General features: G+C 40.1%; 2 protein-coding genes across 4 annotated transcripts; both read right to left on the minus strand.

Annotated features, from left to right (window-relative positions):
- Positions 1 to 98: 98 nt before the first annotated feature.
- g0s2 (G0/G1 switch 2) lies at positions 99 to 1,229 on the minus strand. 2 transcript variants are annotated; one of them, XM_067528518.1, is made up of 2 exons: positions 883 to 946; positions 99 to 761 (listed from the first exon to the last, which is right to left on the minus strand). In XM_067528518.1, exon 2 carries the CDS (start codon positions 740 to 742, stop codon positions 392 to 394), a length of 351 nt encoding a protein of 116 aa, XP_067384619.1. In that variant the 5' UTR covers positions 743 to 761; positions 883 to 946; the 3' UTR covers positions 99 to 391. The 2 variants fall into 2 exon arrangements, with proteins under 2 accessions (XP_067384619.1, XP_067384618.1); XM_067528517.1 differs by having other exon boundaries at positions 101 to 761; positions 858 to 1,229.
- Positions 1,230 to 4,814: 3,585 nt separating this feature from the next.
- Positions 4,815 to 17,968, minus strand: camk1gb (calcium/calmodulin-dependent protein kinase IGb). 2 transcript variants are annotated; one of them, XM_067527092.1, is made up of 13 exons: positions 14,810 to 17,968; positions 13,251 to 13,362; positions 9,861 to 9,986; positions 9,656 to 9,730; positions 9,437 to 9,575; positions 8,470 to 8,593; positions 8,199 to 8,274; positions 7,766 to 7,878; positions 7,578 to 7,656; positions 7,025 to 7,112; positions 6,356 to 6,705; positions 6,173 to 6,272; positions 4,815 to 5,694 (listed from the first exon to the last, which is right to left on the minus strand). In XM_067527092.1, exons 1-12 carry the CDS (start codon positions 14,931 to 14,933, stop codon positions 6,215 to 6,217), a joined length of 1,464 nt encoding a protein of 487 aa, XP_067383193.1. In that variant the 5' UTR covers positions 14,934 to 17,968; the 3' UTR covers positions 4,815 to 5,694; positions 6,173 to 6,214. The 2 variants fall into 2 exon arrangements, with proteins under 2 accessions (XP_067383193.1, XP_067383194.1); XM_067527093.1 differs by lacking the exon at positions 9,861 to 9,986.
- Positions 17,969 to 18,052: the final 84 nt, after the last annotated feature.

Here is an 18,052-nt window from a genome sequence, read left to right on the forward strand (position 1 = left end):
TAAATTATACATTTCTCTTGATGTTATTATAATGGTATAATAAATTGTCTGTGGTACACAACAAATAATGACCTGAAACAATTATTAGCTGAAAAATAGCTTTATTTGTTCAAAACCAAAAAAATCAGACTCATTCCATTTTTGTCCCAACACAGTCATCACATCACATTACAACTATCTGCTGCCCAGCAGTCAGACATTACTGTACCCTGCAGTTTTCCGTTTCCAATAAACTCATTATTTTGATAGTCAACAGGGGCAAAGTGCACATTTAACCAACTCTGACACAAATGAATTAGTACAAAGGGATCAGTTCAACATGGTGATTGCTTTTACCACCATTACCATCACTACTGTAACTGCAGTGTCCATTTATATTACACGAGTTTCTTTAAGAAGCATGTGAACGGTTGGCTGAGCTTCTCTGCCCAGCAGTCACAGGCCGTTTGGCTTTGGGATTATTCACTCCTGTCTCCAATACGTCCACAACTTCAGGGCATATTAAAGTATGTGACTCTAACACCTGCTTCTTTTTCTTCTTTTCCTCCATGACAACCTCCATTGGTTCGACCTCATTGCTCTCCTGATCCACAAATGGCAGTAAAACCATTTCCACCATTCCACCGATGAGTCCGAGCACAGCCAGAGTGGAGCCCAGCATGTACATCTTCAGCATGTTCCGGTTGGGCCTCTGGTTTAGCATCTCCTTAGCGAATGGGATGATCTCGCCAATGGTTTCCATGTTGTGCTGTCTGTTTAGTCTGTTAAAAAAAAAAGACGGAAAATACATCTGAGAAAACAGTGCGAGAATAAATTTAGACGATCTTTCTGTTTACAGGCAAAGTGCTGATCCTCACTTTAAAGCGCACACCAAATTCTGACCTCTTCTTAATGTTCGGCCCAGTCAGGCATTCGTAGGCAGAAAGACTAAAGGCACAACCAGCAATTTAAAGACAAATGGAGCAAGGTCAACTCCCACAGTGGTGACAAAATGCATATTCATGAGGCTACTGTAATGCAATTGCTTTTTAGAAATTGGAACGTGTGTGGGTAAAAGGGCAATGCTTTCTAGGGCCAGGAGTGAAGCAACGATGCATGTGACAAGAGGTGTGTATGTGTCATGCACCTGATTGTACGCAAATACACATTGTAAATTGTTGCTATTAGCAGCATTGTATCTATTTCTTTAAATAGCTATCTGATCAGTGTTTTTCAATTTTCAAGTGCAGAATAATGAATAATGACAAATTAATTTAGAAAATGACAACCATGAAGATCTTCACTGTATTATTTAATACTGGCAGTTGGTTTTTGCTGTTCGTTACCATGCACGGAGGGGAGTGTCACAGTCCAATCACAATACGTGCACCAGCGCAAAGCCAGCCCCATGTATTTGTTAACAACTGTGTGGTTACACATGGAAATACCCTCTATTGAACACCGAGCGATAAGGCTCAGCACAAGCCCCCTGACCTGACTCATATGTCTGACAATGGAGATGACAGTGACGCGGTGAGAGATTGCAGGGCTTGACGCGTGCGTGTCTCTGTCTGGAGCAGTCCGCCCTTTGACCTCCATCCATCGGTGTAAGAGAGGAGAGGGAGCGAAAGTCAGGCGAGCGAGTTGTGAAATGTGTCTGATCTTTGTCACGGAGGGACGTGTCATCAGCAGCCGGTGCAAATGACAACTGGACGCAACGTCACGAGACGTCTGCATGCTGGAGCAACGCTGCACACCAAAACATTTCGTCTACTTTGATTTTCAGCCAGGCACTTGTCACGGATCCAGGTTAAGCAACGTCAGCTTGTGGGCCGCTTCAGTCCGCCGACTTATGGGATGCGCACTCGCACGTCATCCCGTGTGCGTAGGGCAAAGGCAATACACCAAATGGAATCAACACAAGAAACAAGAAATCGGGGACACGGGGCAGAATTCAAAAATGTGTCCAACCCAAATGTTTTTAATGATCGAGCAGGTCGCACAACGCTGACAAAAATTCTGAAAAAAAGGGTTATTTCACTGTATTATGTTCAGTTGATCACACAAACAAACGTCTGCGTACTTCACGCACTGCAGATACCTTCATTATTCTTATGGTGACGTGGCACCAGAATTACATTTTAACTGATCCTGTGACTTTTTAAAAAAAAAAAACACTAACTAAACTTTTTTTATATTTATGGAAAATAAATTAATGTTTTCAAATATACTGACAGGAGGAACTTGAGTTTAAATGAACTTGCCTATTACCTACAGCATAGCCAGGCCTACATGTGTAACCAGCACGAATATACATCAGCACATGCTAATTCTATCATACCATCTTAGGATCATTTGGATATTCGTGTGCGCTCATGGACAGCAGGACTGTGATTTTGACAAAGGGCAGCATTTTTACTTATTCAGCGAATTTTGTACAAACATTCAAGATGTTACAAGATGTTAAAGGATTTTGTGGCTTTTCCTCAAGCCTCTGAGTTTTTTTTTGTTTTTGTAAGTCATTTTTACATCTGGAGAGTGAATTGCTGTGTAATTTGTCGCTTAAATGTATCGATACCTACTGAGTTTTCAACTGGTGACATTATCAGGTCAAAAGGTCATTTGTCAATTCATTTGGTTTATGACCAAATACCTACAAAACTAATGACATCATTTTGTTCTAACATTGTATTTGTATGTAGTTTTAAATTAGCAACACTCAACATGCTAACAAGCTAAACTAAGATGTGAAGATTATTGTAAACATGGTAAACTTATGCCATGATCATCAATGCAAGTATGTTGTCCCTCAGAGGTGCTCTTTACACTGAAGCCCTGTAAAGTTACCCAACAATAAAGAAAATGTATTAGTGTGCCCACAAAGGTTCCCCCACTTTAGAAAAAAGCAATAAAGTGGCTTTAAAGCAAATGCAATAAAGTACTGCAAAGTGCCCCCAACTTTATTTTTGTTCTCTGCTGATTTTAGGAACTGCCCAGAAAGTGAGACCAGAAGTCAGTCAAGGCCACAAAAACAAAGTAGCATGCTTTCTTTAACTGACCATCACTTTGGTAGCACATTTTAAAGGAGAAAAACAATAACTACAAAAAAAACCCACAAACAACAAAAACAGTAGAAGTAAAACTTTACCAAAATGCAGGGAAGAAACAAAACAACACCCTGCTCCACATACGATGATGTGGTGGCTCCGTTGGTGGTTTACTGGTGAACATTTGAACTTTTGCTGAGCAGTGAAATGTGGCTTAATTCACAAACAACCTTTCCCCCCATTTTGTAGCACAAACTTTGCTGATATTATCACTATAATTACGCTGTCAATAATGTTCCTCTTTGAGAAACTCAGGTTAGATTCTGGGCATTTATGTTTACTACTGATGGGAAAGGGTTGAGACTGTTTGGGGACCTTTGCCCCATATTTCTAGCTTCTTCCACTTGAATGCACCATCTGTCTCTGTGCAGGGCTTCACTGAGTAAACCATGGTGTGTTGATGGGGGTGAGGGGTTTTAATGATGTGTAGATGTGAAGAGTCTTTCAGCAAGAGTTCAGGGGAGAAAAGGTTAAATATGAACAGGGATTTTAAAGAGAAAATAGTTGTTACTAACAGAAACATGGTGATGTTGGGTTATTAATGAGTTTTAAAACTCTCAATATAAAATCCTATAGTGCAAATCTAGGCTCTTCTTGTTGTTTTAATCTTGATAAAATTTTCGTAATTGAGGGTGTTAGATATTGCAATCTTATGTGACTACATAAGGTAAGAATACCCAACTCCTGATTTAAATATTTTCATTATTATTGGACCTTTAGAATAAAGTCATTTCAAGTGTATCATATGCTTCTGCAGCCTCACTGTAAGTTAGTCCATCACAAACCTGCTGCTCTATATACGCTGCTCTTGGTAATCCTGGCTGTTCCTGTGTCATCTAATCAAATGAGGAAGTACAGCATGGTAATTGGTTTGGTTGTCAGTCCAATTAGGGCTACAGTACCAGGTCAGGTCATGGAATAATATAAAGAAAGTATTTTATTTTTTATATTGTGTTAATACTTGATATTGGACATTGGAACATTGGAATACTGTGTAAATTTGTTTTTATAGTGGTTATCAACTTACCACACTTCTGAAATCTAATTCGGTGAACATGGTTTTTCATGGATTGCATCTACAATGCAAAGAAACAACTAAATATAATCAGGATCCAGAACCACTGCTGCCTTTACTGAGCCTGAGCTCATTTAAAATGGAATGAGGAGAAGTTGAAATCTGCCCTATGTCCTTTCCCAAAAATATTATTGGAAACAACGTACACTAAATCCTCTATGTTAAAAAAGGAGAGAGACCATTCGACTTGTACAGTGACATTATACAAAGCATCCAAAGTTTTCTGGAAACAGGGTTTGTAGCTTAAGGATAAAACAGATCCAGTCAATGGATTTGTATTAGCTTAGAGCTGCACAATCAAATTTAATTCAGCTTCCCTGTGTTTAATAGGCCTTTGAATTTTCCTTAATCATACGTAAGCCACAGGCCATTTCAGCTGTGTAAGAGCCATTGTACAGTTTAGGTTGTAAAATCCATTTCCTTGTGATAAGCAAAACATTATCCAGAAAATGTAAACATCTAAAATATTCATGAAAAACTACGTGTTAGAGCCTTATCAGGATACCTGCTGGGCACCTCCCTTTGAGAGTTTCTTCTGGGCATATCCAAATTATTTCAGATAAAGCAGAAGGTGATGGATGGGTGGGAATCTGTGCACCAATTATACGTTAGTGTGTGAGTGACACAGAAAAACACAAGAGAGTCAGGACACGTAAAAATGACACCTTTATTTAGGAGCATACAGGAATCCTGGCATAATACATACACAATCAATATCTGTTAAGTGCATCAATACAAAGCCACATACTGAACTGCTGCAGTGAAAAAAAAAAGCAGACCGTGAGTACTAATGATATTTTGTATGGTGGCAGGTGGATGGCATGTGGGAGATATGAATTGGCAAAGTTATGGACATACCTGTGGCATTTAAACTGTCGGCATTCAGTCAGTTTGAACATAAGTATGTTTTAGGTTTAAGAAAGAAAGAAAACACTTTAGAGAAAAAAAAAATAAGATCAAATACATAAAAGACAACATCACCGAAAGTCTTTGTGGCTGACTGAAGTAAGCATACAGTTTCCCATATATTCCTACAAATACATGTTGACTAATTTTACACATGATAATGTACAACAGTTATTGCATTAGGAATATTTTGTTTATTGACATATAACAAAAGCTCTATTAAGCAGGATTCTTGATGACATCAGAGGAATAGTTCACCATGAATGAGATGGACATTCAGGAGGAGCCCAGCAGCAAGCCTCATATCGCCTTCTCAGGACGGCGATCTGTAATACTGGAACTGAATCATCCTGTTTCACTGAAGCCTACATCATCTGCGTCTGAATTAAAGTGTATCTTGGGCATCTGAGCATGTGAGCTTTGAGTGTGTTTGTGTGTTTGTGTACATCTGTGCGGCTGTAGGGAAACTTCGTAGGCACTCTTTCCGATATATCAAATATCCCACAGGCTGCCTGGACGCTGCAGACCGTTCAGTCCAGTCAGGGGTCCAACCACTTCTCATTCTCAGTACAGAGGGAGCGACTGACACAAAACAGCTGCATGCTGAGTCAGCACAGCAACACTGACCTGCAGAAGGCAGAAATACACACTCAGGGTGAGACACATACGTTGTCCAACATCTAGATGTTTGATCCAGCTATATTTCACATACTTTTTATTTTCCCTAATTAATTGCCTGAATCAAATTTCTATAATATACTGTAAATTATTGCACGTGTTCTACATTTATATTTAAGTATAAGTGATACATGTAAAAGTTTTACAGTATATTACACACTATATATATAAGTAGTTGTATGCAAACAGGAATATCTGAAACATTTGTATGCAATCATAACTTCTTCGATAAAATGTTATTAAGATCATTACAACTGTATTTAACTTTATTTTAAATTATTATTAATGCTAACTAATGCAAATGTAACTTAAAATTATGTGATTCACTGTGAAATGGAAAGCAAGTTATATACTTGCTGAATAAAGATATCACTTTCTCGTACTTCTGCATTTGATGATGATATGCAAACGCTTTGCTGAAACTTACCAAGTAAAATTCTTTTTTTCACGTGTAATCTCTATACAGTGTTCACATGACTGAGCAAACTCCAGTCTGCACAGTCTTGCCGTTACGATTTTTACCGTACCTGAAAGAAAAATGCCGTCTGTTAGCACTTCTGCTGTATCAACGAAGCCACAATTCAGAACATGCCATGAGGCGGATACGAACCCATTGAGATTGGCAGGCTCTGAGTGGTAGACATGCTTCCCCTGCTCAGCTATAGAGGGTGCATGGTGTGTGCCGCACTGACTGTGACTGGTCTTCAATGGATGGTAATGACCCTGGAGATCCACATTGCTCTCGGGCAGGGACATGTGGTTTGTCTTATTTGGGTTTCCGTTGACGACTGTCCCTTTTGGCTCGAGCTTGTCAGGTTCAAGGAGTTTACGTGTTTTTGGTGGGGAGGACAAGTCGATCACTGTGATATCTGGGATGCTGGCCTGCCTCAGGACCAGCTCTGAGTGGGCCAGCTGCAGCTTCTTCATGTGGCTGATGGCTATAGCAGCATTGAAGGCTTGCTGCAAAGTGAATAAAGACCGGAGGTCAGAAAAGAGATTTGAAAGCCGTGTAGACTTCACATATATTGCACATGCATCTGATCACACAGTGGTTTTAGGCATATTTTAGACAAATATTTCCTGCTAAACAGCTGGATTTTTTTACTTCCCTTCACCATAAAATCCCTAATCAGCCATTAGTGGCCCTAATTACATAACTATCTTGTTGAACTGTTTCCGAAGCAGGACAGATATAGGTAGGCTTGTGATTAATCTACAATTAACTGCGAGTCCCCAGCGAGCTTACTGCACGGAAGCCAAGAAATCAGCGAGGACTGACCTTCCACTTGGACTTGGCAAAGTTCTTTTGGATCTGAACGCTGACCGAATAGTAGATGTCCTGGCTCCGTGCAGTCTTACCGATAATCCTGGAAAATAGATGAAAGGTAAAGTTAATCGCACACTGACATGATGCATTTATCCTCTTTTTCTGATGAACGTTCCCATCAGCTGTCTGTATACAATTCAGCAAATTCTAGAGTTTTGAGCAACATAGTGAAATCTAAAATGATTAGATTTCACTATTATTAAGTTTTTAAAATTGTATCACTATGACTCTTCATAGTTAAGTTTTGAATAGTTATAAGTTATGTTACCTATTGTATATTATATTATATGGACATTTTTACCGTGGAAATTATTGGCCTGGTTTAATACTTATTAACAAATATGATAAAGTGAAAACAAAGTGAATTTCAAGATGAAATGTATTTATATTATAAAATGAGGTTAGAGGCAAAACGATTTAATACACAAACATTTGAATAATTTTAACAATTAAATTTATTGCCTTATGATCAATAATTACATTCACATCTTCTCAACACACTCACCAAGGATGTCTGAGCGCTTGTTCCGTGGTGTAGCGCATGTTGGGATTCTTCTGCATCATGTTACGTATAAAGTCTTTTGCTGCAGATGAAAGAAAGACACACACGTCAGGACCGAGATTTTGCTCTGCATAGAGGAGTCACATCTGTGAATTGCAGTATATCTGCGTGCTGATTCTCTGTGTCATTACCAGATTCAGAAATGTCATCCCAGAATGGGGAGTCAAACTCATACTGAGCCTTCATAATCTTGGCGAAGAGTCGAGTCTCACTTTCCTCGTAAAACGGGGGATAGCCACAGAGTCTGCAATGACAACAAAGGCATTTATTTTATTTTGAAAAAAACATTATTTTTAAAGAAATATTCACAATCATGTTTTTTGTCTACAGTATGACCATATTGCAATTGTAGTAGATGATCACTAGGTGGTGCTATGGTTCAGTTTCTGTTTCATTTAGTCTGTATTTAGGTAACAGTGTCATGTCAAAAACACCTGACCGGCAGAAAATCCGATGACTTTATAAAAGATTTAGATCAGATTTCTAATCTTCACACTGTAATGTTTAGTTTAAATTCTTCTTTTCAGTTGATGTGAGTCCACATTCATTTTGCTGGATACTTACAGGATGTAGGTGATGACTCCAGTAGACCAGCAGTCTACTGCGTTGCTGTAGGGCTTCTGTGCAAGAACTTCTGGAGCTGAAAGTGAGAAAACAAAGTTAAAGCTGCACCAGGGATTATTCTCATTAGATATGTATGCAAAAAAAAAAAAAAAAAAACACACAGGTTAAAACTATTAAAGCATTGAAGAGAATGACTAACTGGGTCACAATACGTTCCACCCCTCTGACCCATTGTGTGTCCATACATCATTCATAACGCAGACGTCCTTACCCACGTATCCTGGAGTGCCACAGGCAGTCGACATGATGCCATTGTCGACCATCTTTGAGAGGCCAAAGTCGCTGATCATGATCTTGGAGTTTTCTTCCTGGCTGTAGTACAAGATATTCTCTGGCTGCACAGGGACAGACAGACGGAGACAGAGCTGTTCACACACTAAAGAACCTCTCAGTGTCACTTTACCTGGGAGGGAAAACATTCTTTGCACTCTACTACATAATTAGCGTATATACATAAGTATACAAATACATTTAAAGCTAAAGTTTTGTGAAATGGGCTTTTTTCCAAAGAAAATGATATATATCGAAATATAATGTCTTATGATGTATTAATTATTAGTGGTGCTCCTTGATGGAGTTTGTAACCTTAGGACAGGTTAGCTGTTCTACCCTTTTCCTGCTAAGCTAAGCTAACTATGAGTTGGCTTTACCTTATTGAACATAACCAAGGTATAAAATTTGGGAGCTTGTCATTTACTACTTTTTAAGAAAACAAGTAAACATAACATTTTTCTTTTTATAAATGTCTTCAAGCATTACAAGTAAAGTTCTTAAGAGTGGACATATTCAGAGATAATGAAGACTATAAAAACTCCAGTTTGAGGACTAAATCTATATAAAATATATAAAATACGTTTCTGCTGCTAAAATAATCTTTAGATTATGTCATTTGAGTTGTAGGCTTAGTCAGCTTGAAGAAAACTATTATAGTTGCCATTTAAAAGATCTACCAAGACCTTGCAGTGGGTGAGGAATTATTAGACATAGATATTTGACAAATTATGATAAAAAAAACAGCAACTGAAGTGCACAGTATATGAGGTAAATTAAAAAAAAGTCATGCAACAGAGAAAATAAAAAATGTATATGTGAACTTGTGACAAAATATTACGTGACATTGGATAAATATGTGTTTTGTCCAGTCAAAGTGGGTTTTTCTGATGCTGTCGGGTTCGTACCTTGAGGTCACGGTGCACTATGCCATTTTGGTGCAGATAGCTGACGGCCTGCAGCACCTGCTGGATCACCTTGCTGGCGTCTTTCTCTGAGTAAACGCCCCGATCCAGTATACGGTCAAAGAGCTCGCCACCTGTAACACTAGGATGAAGAAAAACAAATGTTATTTTAATGAGCAAGTGTGACTCTTTAAGTATTAACAACATCAGTGGAAAACTCACAGCTGCATGACGAGATAGTAATGGGTTCGACTTTCATAGAAATCCTCCAACCCCACGACGTTCTCGTGTTTGATTCTGTTCAACAAAAAAAAAAAAGAATTTTTTATATTTTCAAGGGAAATCACAGCCAACAGAAGAAGGAGATTACTGGGATTCTTCCTACTTAGACAGAACATGAAAGAAAGGACACATTCTCCTGAATCACCTTCTCAACACAGCAATCTCATTTTCGAGATTGAGGTCCCTCTTCTGTTTCTTCTTCACACACTTCAAGGCAAACATCTTCCCAGTCTTCTTCTCCTTGGCCATGTAAACCTCGGAGAACGCCCCACTGTTAATTAACACACAAGCGCTGATTAATAATGAGCTCTTGACGATTCTGTTGCTGATTGGCGACTGATTGGCGACTGTGGCGCAGGAAGGTAGAGCGGTTGTCCAATCTCACAGTTGTTGGTTCAATCCCCAGCTCTGCCGAAGTGTCCTTGAGCAAGACACTGAACCCCAACTTAGTCAATTGCTCCCGGTGAGTGTTGGCCAGCTGCACAGCAGCTGTGTGTGAGCAGTGTGTGTGTGAATGGGTGAATTAGAAGCAGTGTAAAGCACTTTGAGGACCAATAGGTAGAGAAGTGCTATATAAGTGCAGAACATTTATCATGATTTCTTTGTGCCACAGGAAGAAATAGAAGAAATAATAATATTACACAATATCAGCCTTTTGATGAATCTAGTTTTTGTGACTGTCAGCCAATCAGGGATAGCTTTTGTTTCCATTTTTTCTCCAGATTGTAAGTCACATGATTAATATTATTTATTATTAATATTATTTATTGTCTGAGATAATTGGTTAATTGGATTATGAGTGTTTTGACTTAAATAACAGCTTGATATTTTGAGGAATATGTTTATCAAGTTCCTCGCTGAGAGTTAATTGTGGGCTAGTAATACCCATATTATGTTTATATATTTAATACGAAGGTGCTGAAAGGAAACGGTTAGTGAAAAAAGAGGGAAGTAGCTACAAAGCTCCATACAAACAGTTTGGAAATTTCAAAGATGTTCAGTCAAAGCCCGATTAAGAACTTGGTGAATACGTCTAATAAAAAAAGATAAACTCTAATGTTTAGTGCTTCAGTGACTTCAGTTAAAACATAAAAACATTGCCAAGGCCATCATATAAAAAAAAAAAGGCAGAGAAATCCCGGAGAGACAGCTAATTGGACGATCTAAAAAAGAAACTTGTATTTCTCAGCTCAGTCTTTATGCTAAGCTAAGCTAATCAGCTGGTATAGGTGTCAGGTTTTCATACACCGACATAAGTCTTAACCTTTTCATTCAACTCTTGACAGAAAAGTAAAAATACAATTTATATCGGTTTATATCGGCCTCTACTGCTACTAAAATGTCTCCGGATTTGCAACTGGTTTTATAATGTGATTTCTCACCTAGTCGCATCACACGGTAACGGAAACTTCTTGGAAATTTCTTGGAGACTATCAGCATTAAAATAAACACTCACGAAAAATACCAATATCAAGGGGTTCAATTAAGACTATACTTAAGACCGCAGAGGCTTAATACTCTCTGTGCTGCTATTTCCACACCATCTTCAGTGTTGTCTGGGAATAGTTGTTCCACAGGGGCGATTATCCCTGACGCAATGGAAACCGTGGCAGACCGAAGGATTCTAGACACAAAGGTCAGAAACAACTGAGCATGTGCAGCAGGGATCTTTAATAAGCTCCTACATACAGACTAGGTCAGGTCACAGACAGTGTCAGGCGCTGTGTCAGACATGGGTCATTGTAACCCTGCCCTCTGCCTGTAAGGTGATGACACTGACCCTGCAGGATGCAGACATGTCCACGAATGAAAAGTGACACTACTGGAAAACCAAACACTGATTTAAACAATGGCTGTTTCTGTTATTTCCCCATCTTTCATGTTTGGTATTAGGCTCAGGGAAGCGAACAGGAACAAGCTGCTCTCGTAGCATCATCACAGCACTTCACAGCCCCCTGCTCAACTCATTTCTCATTAACTAAGCTCATTGTCTTTGAAGCTCTTTGTGTCTCTCAGGAGAAATCATCAATCAAATCGTGAACGTGAAGTCTCTGCAGCATGCTTTGTTTTTTTTTTTTTTACAAGAGGACAAAGGGCAATCAGAATATGATTTGATATGCTAAGTTGAAGTGTCAAAATTTGCAAGGTTAGGCCACATAAATGTGCACTAGAATTACGCTGCTCAGTGCTTCTTGAGAAATTCTGGGGGTTAATGTTTGCTCTGAAGAGACTGTGTCCTGATTGCCAGGAAACCATTAGCCTGCTGTTTACAGCGTGCGTGATGAGGCCCGATGGGGAAAGGCTTTGTTTGCCATTTCACACAATCTCCTGTCCCCTCTGGACTCTTCCCTTTGATTGTGATGGAAGACCAAAAAAAGAAAACTAAACTATACATCTGAGAATAGGAGATGTATTTTGGAGACGCGATGGTAGTTACTGCGAATTAACTGGCGCATATATTCCATTTTGTGACGTACACAGGACGTCCTTGCCTGCAGTCACAGGTGCTGTGTTCAGCTCCAATTTGTCAGCACATCCTTAGTTCTCAGTTTTCCAGCTGACAACACCTTCATTTACTGCTGCCATCTAATTTGCTGTTCTCCAACCACTCACTAAATACTCAGGGGATTATTAAGACCGACCTCACAACAAAAGAAAAATAAAAATCGGCCAGAGACTGGAAACTGTGTGCTGCATGCAAAACACTCCTATTAGGTGCAGGTGAACTTTGAGATCAGCCTAAACAGTACACACCCCTCGAAATGCATTTCTTTTAGGGCTGCAACCAATGATCACTTTCATTATAGATTAACATATAGATCGATTCTACATTATAAAGTCTTATTATCATCTAAGAAAGAGAAAAAAACAAAAGTTTCCTACAGAGAAGCTGAAAACCGGAGCTTTCCCGCTTTTAAAATTTTGTAAAATTTAGAACAGTTTAATGAGGCCTTATTAAAAATGCAAGTTATTAAATTGTTTTGTGAATGAACTGCTACAACAGGAAAATCAGACTAATGCTCTAACAGACAGAGCATCTTAAGTACGGCTTCTTGTGTCAATCCGATCAAACCGGTAATCTGTCCTGTCTGCCAAACATGTTAAGAGTCTACAATCATGTCGCATCCACAAAATTTGTTTTTATGTAGTTCTACAACATCCTCATATGCAAAATACTCGTAAGGGTACTAAGAAAAACGGAGACATTTTGAAGAGTAAATTAAAACTGTCGACCTCAGCTTATCCCGTGAGTTCAGTGTCGCCACAGCGGATCATTGTCCGCATTTGGCACAGTTTTCACGCCGGATTCCCTTCCTGACGCAACCCTCCCCTATTTCTACTGGTCTTGATCCAGCACTACACGGCTGGGAATGGAAAGGGGCTGTTGGGGGTTCAGTGTCTTGCTCACAGATGCTTTGACATAGCCGGGAGCGGGGATTGAACCACTGACCATGTGGTCCGTGGACAACTCTAAAAATGTATTAAACAAGCTGTTACTCTTTTGTCAGTCAGTGCTGCTGTGTTATGTACTTACGATCCCAACTCCTCCATGAACTGAAAAACCTCCTGGATGTTCTCAGTGTTCTTCTTCCACACGTAGTCGGCCTCTTGACGACCCATCTCTGCAGATGTTTCACCAGGGATTTCTTAGAGAATTCAGGAGAAAAACAAAAAACAAAAAGTGGCGTCAATTAACACACAAGTTCCCCTGTTTCCTTTCACTGTGCAACCAATGCACCACGGCGGCAATAATCCCGGCTTCATGTCCAGACTCCGTCGTCATCATCATCATAATCTTAAACAGAAAGTCCAGTGGGATTACTGAAGTGTTGTGAGAAAGCAGGTGTGGAGGTCAGTGTCTGCTCAGACTGTCTGCAGGAGGACGCAGCTGATGACACAGATATGAGACATTGTCTAGCAGACAAAAGGTTAGTCCTCTAATCCCTGTTGTAACTAGCACACAGGAAGGTAGACTGACCCTGGACAGAGGTCACACGATGCTGCATGTTAGCGCCGCGAATAATTGAAGCTGACAAATAAAATGTCAGAGATGCCAAACGCGGAGCAATCAGTTGTGGTGGATTGTTCTGCACTGGTCCAAGAATGTGTATTTGTATGTGAAAATCTATAAATGATCAAAGCTGCTGTAAAATTGTAGAGTTTTCTCTGGTGTCCAACCAACAATATTCAACATCTACAAAGATTAGAAACCAGGAAAAACATAAAATCCAATAAAAGCAAAAAGGTACAGAGGAGGATTAGGAACACTTTAAATGAGCAGGTTACCCACGTTGGTGTCTTTTCTCTTATATAAGGGATTAGTAACTCTTGATCTGGAGACCTGACCTTAGGTATAAATACTGCAGAGCTTATTAACTTTAAAGGCAGTAGAACAAATGCATCTGCTGAGCATATTGTTGACTATAAAGAAAGTAAAACTATAAGAAAACAATGACACTGTTATTGCACACACTGATGAGCTCCGAGGGTCTCATGTGACAAGCGGTCTTGCACCTTTCTCTCCCCAATTGTTGACTCCTGCTTTCACCTGCAGTAATTCTTTCTCTCGCTGCGTCTTTGGGGTGTTAGGAGCAGCGGTGCACAAGTGCAGCTCTATCTGATGCAGAGCAGCAATACCAAACTAACTTGCCCTGTCAGAGTCTGCAGCACTGATCCATATTTCAAAGCGCCCCCCCCCCCACCCTCCGTTTACAGGCCAGCCAGCACGCTGATTATCGGTGACGGCGCGTGCAACCGACGTCGTGCAGCCCCCCTTTTCTCTCATGTAACCGGAGTCCAACCAAGTTGGCTGCAGCAACGGCATAAAGATCACTCTGCGGCAAAAAAAAAGAGCCAACAATCAGATCTCGAAATCAAGCTTGAACCACACAGCTCCCACAGCTGAACAGTGGCCCAATCGAATCGAAGTCCAGTTTGGATTCAAAATGACGCATGATGCGGACGAACTTAAAACTACCCACATTACGCGCAGAATACAAACTCGAACTGCTCATCCGCAAATGACAACAGCGCTTCAACCATCAGACTCCTGTGACTGATAGAGAACAGGTCGATTCCCATGGACTGACTCACCTAGAGACTCTGCGCTGAAGGAGCTCTGCTCTGACTCTCCTGCCAAAAGCTCGCCGAGGTGTGGACTGATCACCCCGTCTGGGACCTTACAAATAGCTGCCGTCAAGTCGGAGATTACATCCATGTAGAGAGGCGAGGGGAGGGGCTGTCAATCTCACAGGTGTTCACTGAGACTTACAGACCTCAGGTCAGCCCGCTTGTTGCTGCTGCTGCTGCTGCTGCTGCATCGTTTTCTGTCCACACAGCTGCGGGATTGTGTAGTAAACGGCGCTTCTCGCGCAGAAAGAGCAGCTTTTTCTAAAACAGCTCGATTCTTTCAAAACAGCTCACTCCCTGTGCACGCGCGGGTGCGCGCACAAGCTTGGTCAAGCGTGGACTCTACCACTTAAAAACGCACGGTTAGTGTTGGTCCACGTCACTCAGAGAAACATCAGTATTGCTATGACAACCACGTACCACCGTTTATCACTTTAATTATGTTGCAACATTGAATCAAAGTAAATTTAATGGGACTTTTTAAAAACTGATCAACAGAGAAAGGCTTTAATGGGGAAGTGAATTAAACCTTCAAAATGCAATTCATTTTCAGGCCTAGGTAAATATGAATAAGTCCCGAATGAAGAGTTTTCACAGTGATTCATCAAATCTGAAGCACGAAGATCAATCACATAACAAAGTGAAGAAGAACTTTCAACAAACTGTTAACCAAAAAGCTCTCATTCGAAGATTATTAAAGATGTAGAAGCATTTAAAATATTTTTTTCATCCTAACCCATTATAAATGATGGGCTGAAAGTGGTGCTAACACAGTCCAAGAAAAAGTTTTTAGAAAGTCTTTAGCCACTTCACTAGATATTTTGCACCTGGCTTGATAAGTGCTGTGACTTCAACAACAACAGCAGCATTAGACTCTTAAGGATGCTGAAGTACACACTGTAGTCTTTGCAGGGGACCTTTAATAGGCTTTCATTATAATCTACATCATGTGCTCATTTCACCTGTCACACGGTGACATAAGACAGGTCATGTTAACACAGTTGTCCTACTCTAATCATGCAGCTGCTGCACACAAACTCCAAGGAAATAAAATAGGTAGGTACTGATAAGCTGTCCACACATGCAGCTACAGTAATGCAGCTATGGCTGGAGTGGAATAAAAACAGAGGATCTTCTATCAGCCATGATGGAAATGAGGAGAATAGGGGGCTGGGCTGTCTCACCATGTTATCACAGACACTGGTGAATATTTTTCACTTAGGAGTAGCACATGGTACCCGCAGGCCAAGAGTTGTCAGATTTAGTGATGGAGTTCCCCACTGTAAACCAAGTGCCGTCAAAGGAGCCCTCATAATGGGGCAATGAAATAAAGCATATCATATTATCTGATGGATATTTCTTCTCTGCTGAGATCAAGTGCCCTGCCGATTTGTTTTGCCCCCGGCCCGACTCCACCACTGGTTTCACCGGTATTGTTTTACTTTAAAAATTTAAAACCCTAACATGCTAAGCTGGTTTATCTGCTCATACTGTGGATAAATCTACCTGAATCCAAAATATGATAGTTCAATTGTAAAAAGTGGACTCTGAGATGTATTTTCTTAAGCAAAACTGAAGAATATTGTAACCTGTTTTTAATGGAAGTAAACATGTTTCCTGTTTTCCCAAATTCTAAATTGTAGCAACCGTTGCATTATTTTGTCAAGATCAAGGTTAAAAAAAACTTACTTGACAAATTGACTTTTTAATATTACGTGACTACTATTACTACACATCAATTGTTAATCAATAATAATTCTGGACTAAAGCACTTTTGGAGGAGAAGGATTTGAGCATTTTTTCCACCTGCACTCTACATTACACTATTATATCTACGGAGACTGATACAGCACTGACACCAGGCCTGACTCGTGTAAACTTACATCATCAAGGCTACCAGAGAAACAACAGGATCAGGTTGAACTCATGAACCCCTGCCAGCGGGATTATCCAAAGGATCAGTTATGTCATTAAAGTGATGTAAAATAAAGCTGCCCATTCTCTTTAGTGAGAAACAATTACCAGAGCAACAGGCTCATCAGATCCACTGCGACTAAATTAATGGTCAATGGGATTAAACTAAAAGGATCAGGTAAATGTTCACTGCCTTACACAACCGGGACAGTTGGAAGGTGTTTGGAGCTGAGGTGAAGCAGCTCCCACATAAAGAAGAGTCAGGAATGTGGCCTTGTGGGTTCCTCACTGTCTCTGATTGCTATTACCCTCCATGCTGCTTTCAGAGCATTTAGAAACGGTGTCGAACCCCCATGAGTTTCCACTGTAATGTCATAACATCTGACGTCCTAAAAGAACAATCCGATAATCTGAAAGTTATCACCCAAGCTGCTTGTTACGAGGGTATAGGACGTAAAACCTTTGCCTCTTATTTACACGATTGACAACATTGCTCAGTTATCCAAGACTGGCTGTTCAGAAGAGCAGACATGGTTCAGCCTGATTGAAGAGCTGTCTAACAAGTGAACAAGAGGCTGACATCACTGTGTGAGCTCCTCCGAACACAGTCAAGTAGTATCTAGTGCCTGTTGCTTTTTAAAACATTCACATTTTATAGCGCAAAAATGCAGGATTTATTTTCCCTTAGTATTATTTCCTGTTACCAAAATACCAAAAGTAATTATATAAATCTGGACCAACTGGCCTATTCTTTAATTTTCAGTATATACATTGATCAACCACAACATTAACCCCCCCCCCCTGATGCTTAATTTAATGCTGGCTATGATCAACAGGTTTCAGGGTGTAACAGCTACCTGTAGCTGCAGAACAGTCAGAATGTTACATGGCAATAGCCAAAGCAGAGATCAGTTGTTACACACCAACAGGTGAATAGGAAGAGCTGGTGACTGAGCCACCAATAACTACAAGTTAGTGGACAAACCACCTTTGTGTGATGTACAGCATAACACTAAAGACGACAAAGGTGTTTAAGAGGACCTTTTGCCGATAGTTCCGCACTTTAGAAAAACTAAGCACGCAGGGAAGAATTGCCAATTTTACTCAAAGATCCGATCGGAATAATTCTCTCATCTTTGATCAGTATGTCTTGTATACAGTTTACTGATAATCTGCAGAGGTGCGTAGTTAGAAAAGCAGGTTTCGTCAATCTCTTCAAATATCTACGTCGCAGTATACTGCAGCACCAAAGCTATGGCAACACTCTAGCAGCATGAAAAACACCTGAGGTCG

Source organism: Channa argus, chromosome 13, assembly GCF_033026475.1.
Source record: "Channa argus isolate prfri chromosome 13, Channa argus male v1.0, whole genome shotgun sequence".
NCBI lineage: Eukaryota > Metazoa > Chordata > Actinopteri > Anabantiformes > Channidae > Channa > Channa argus.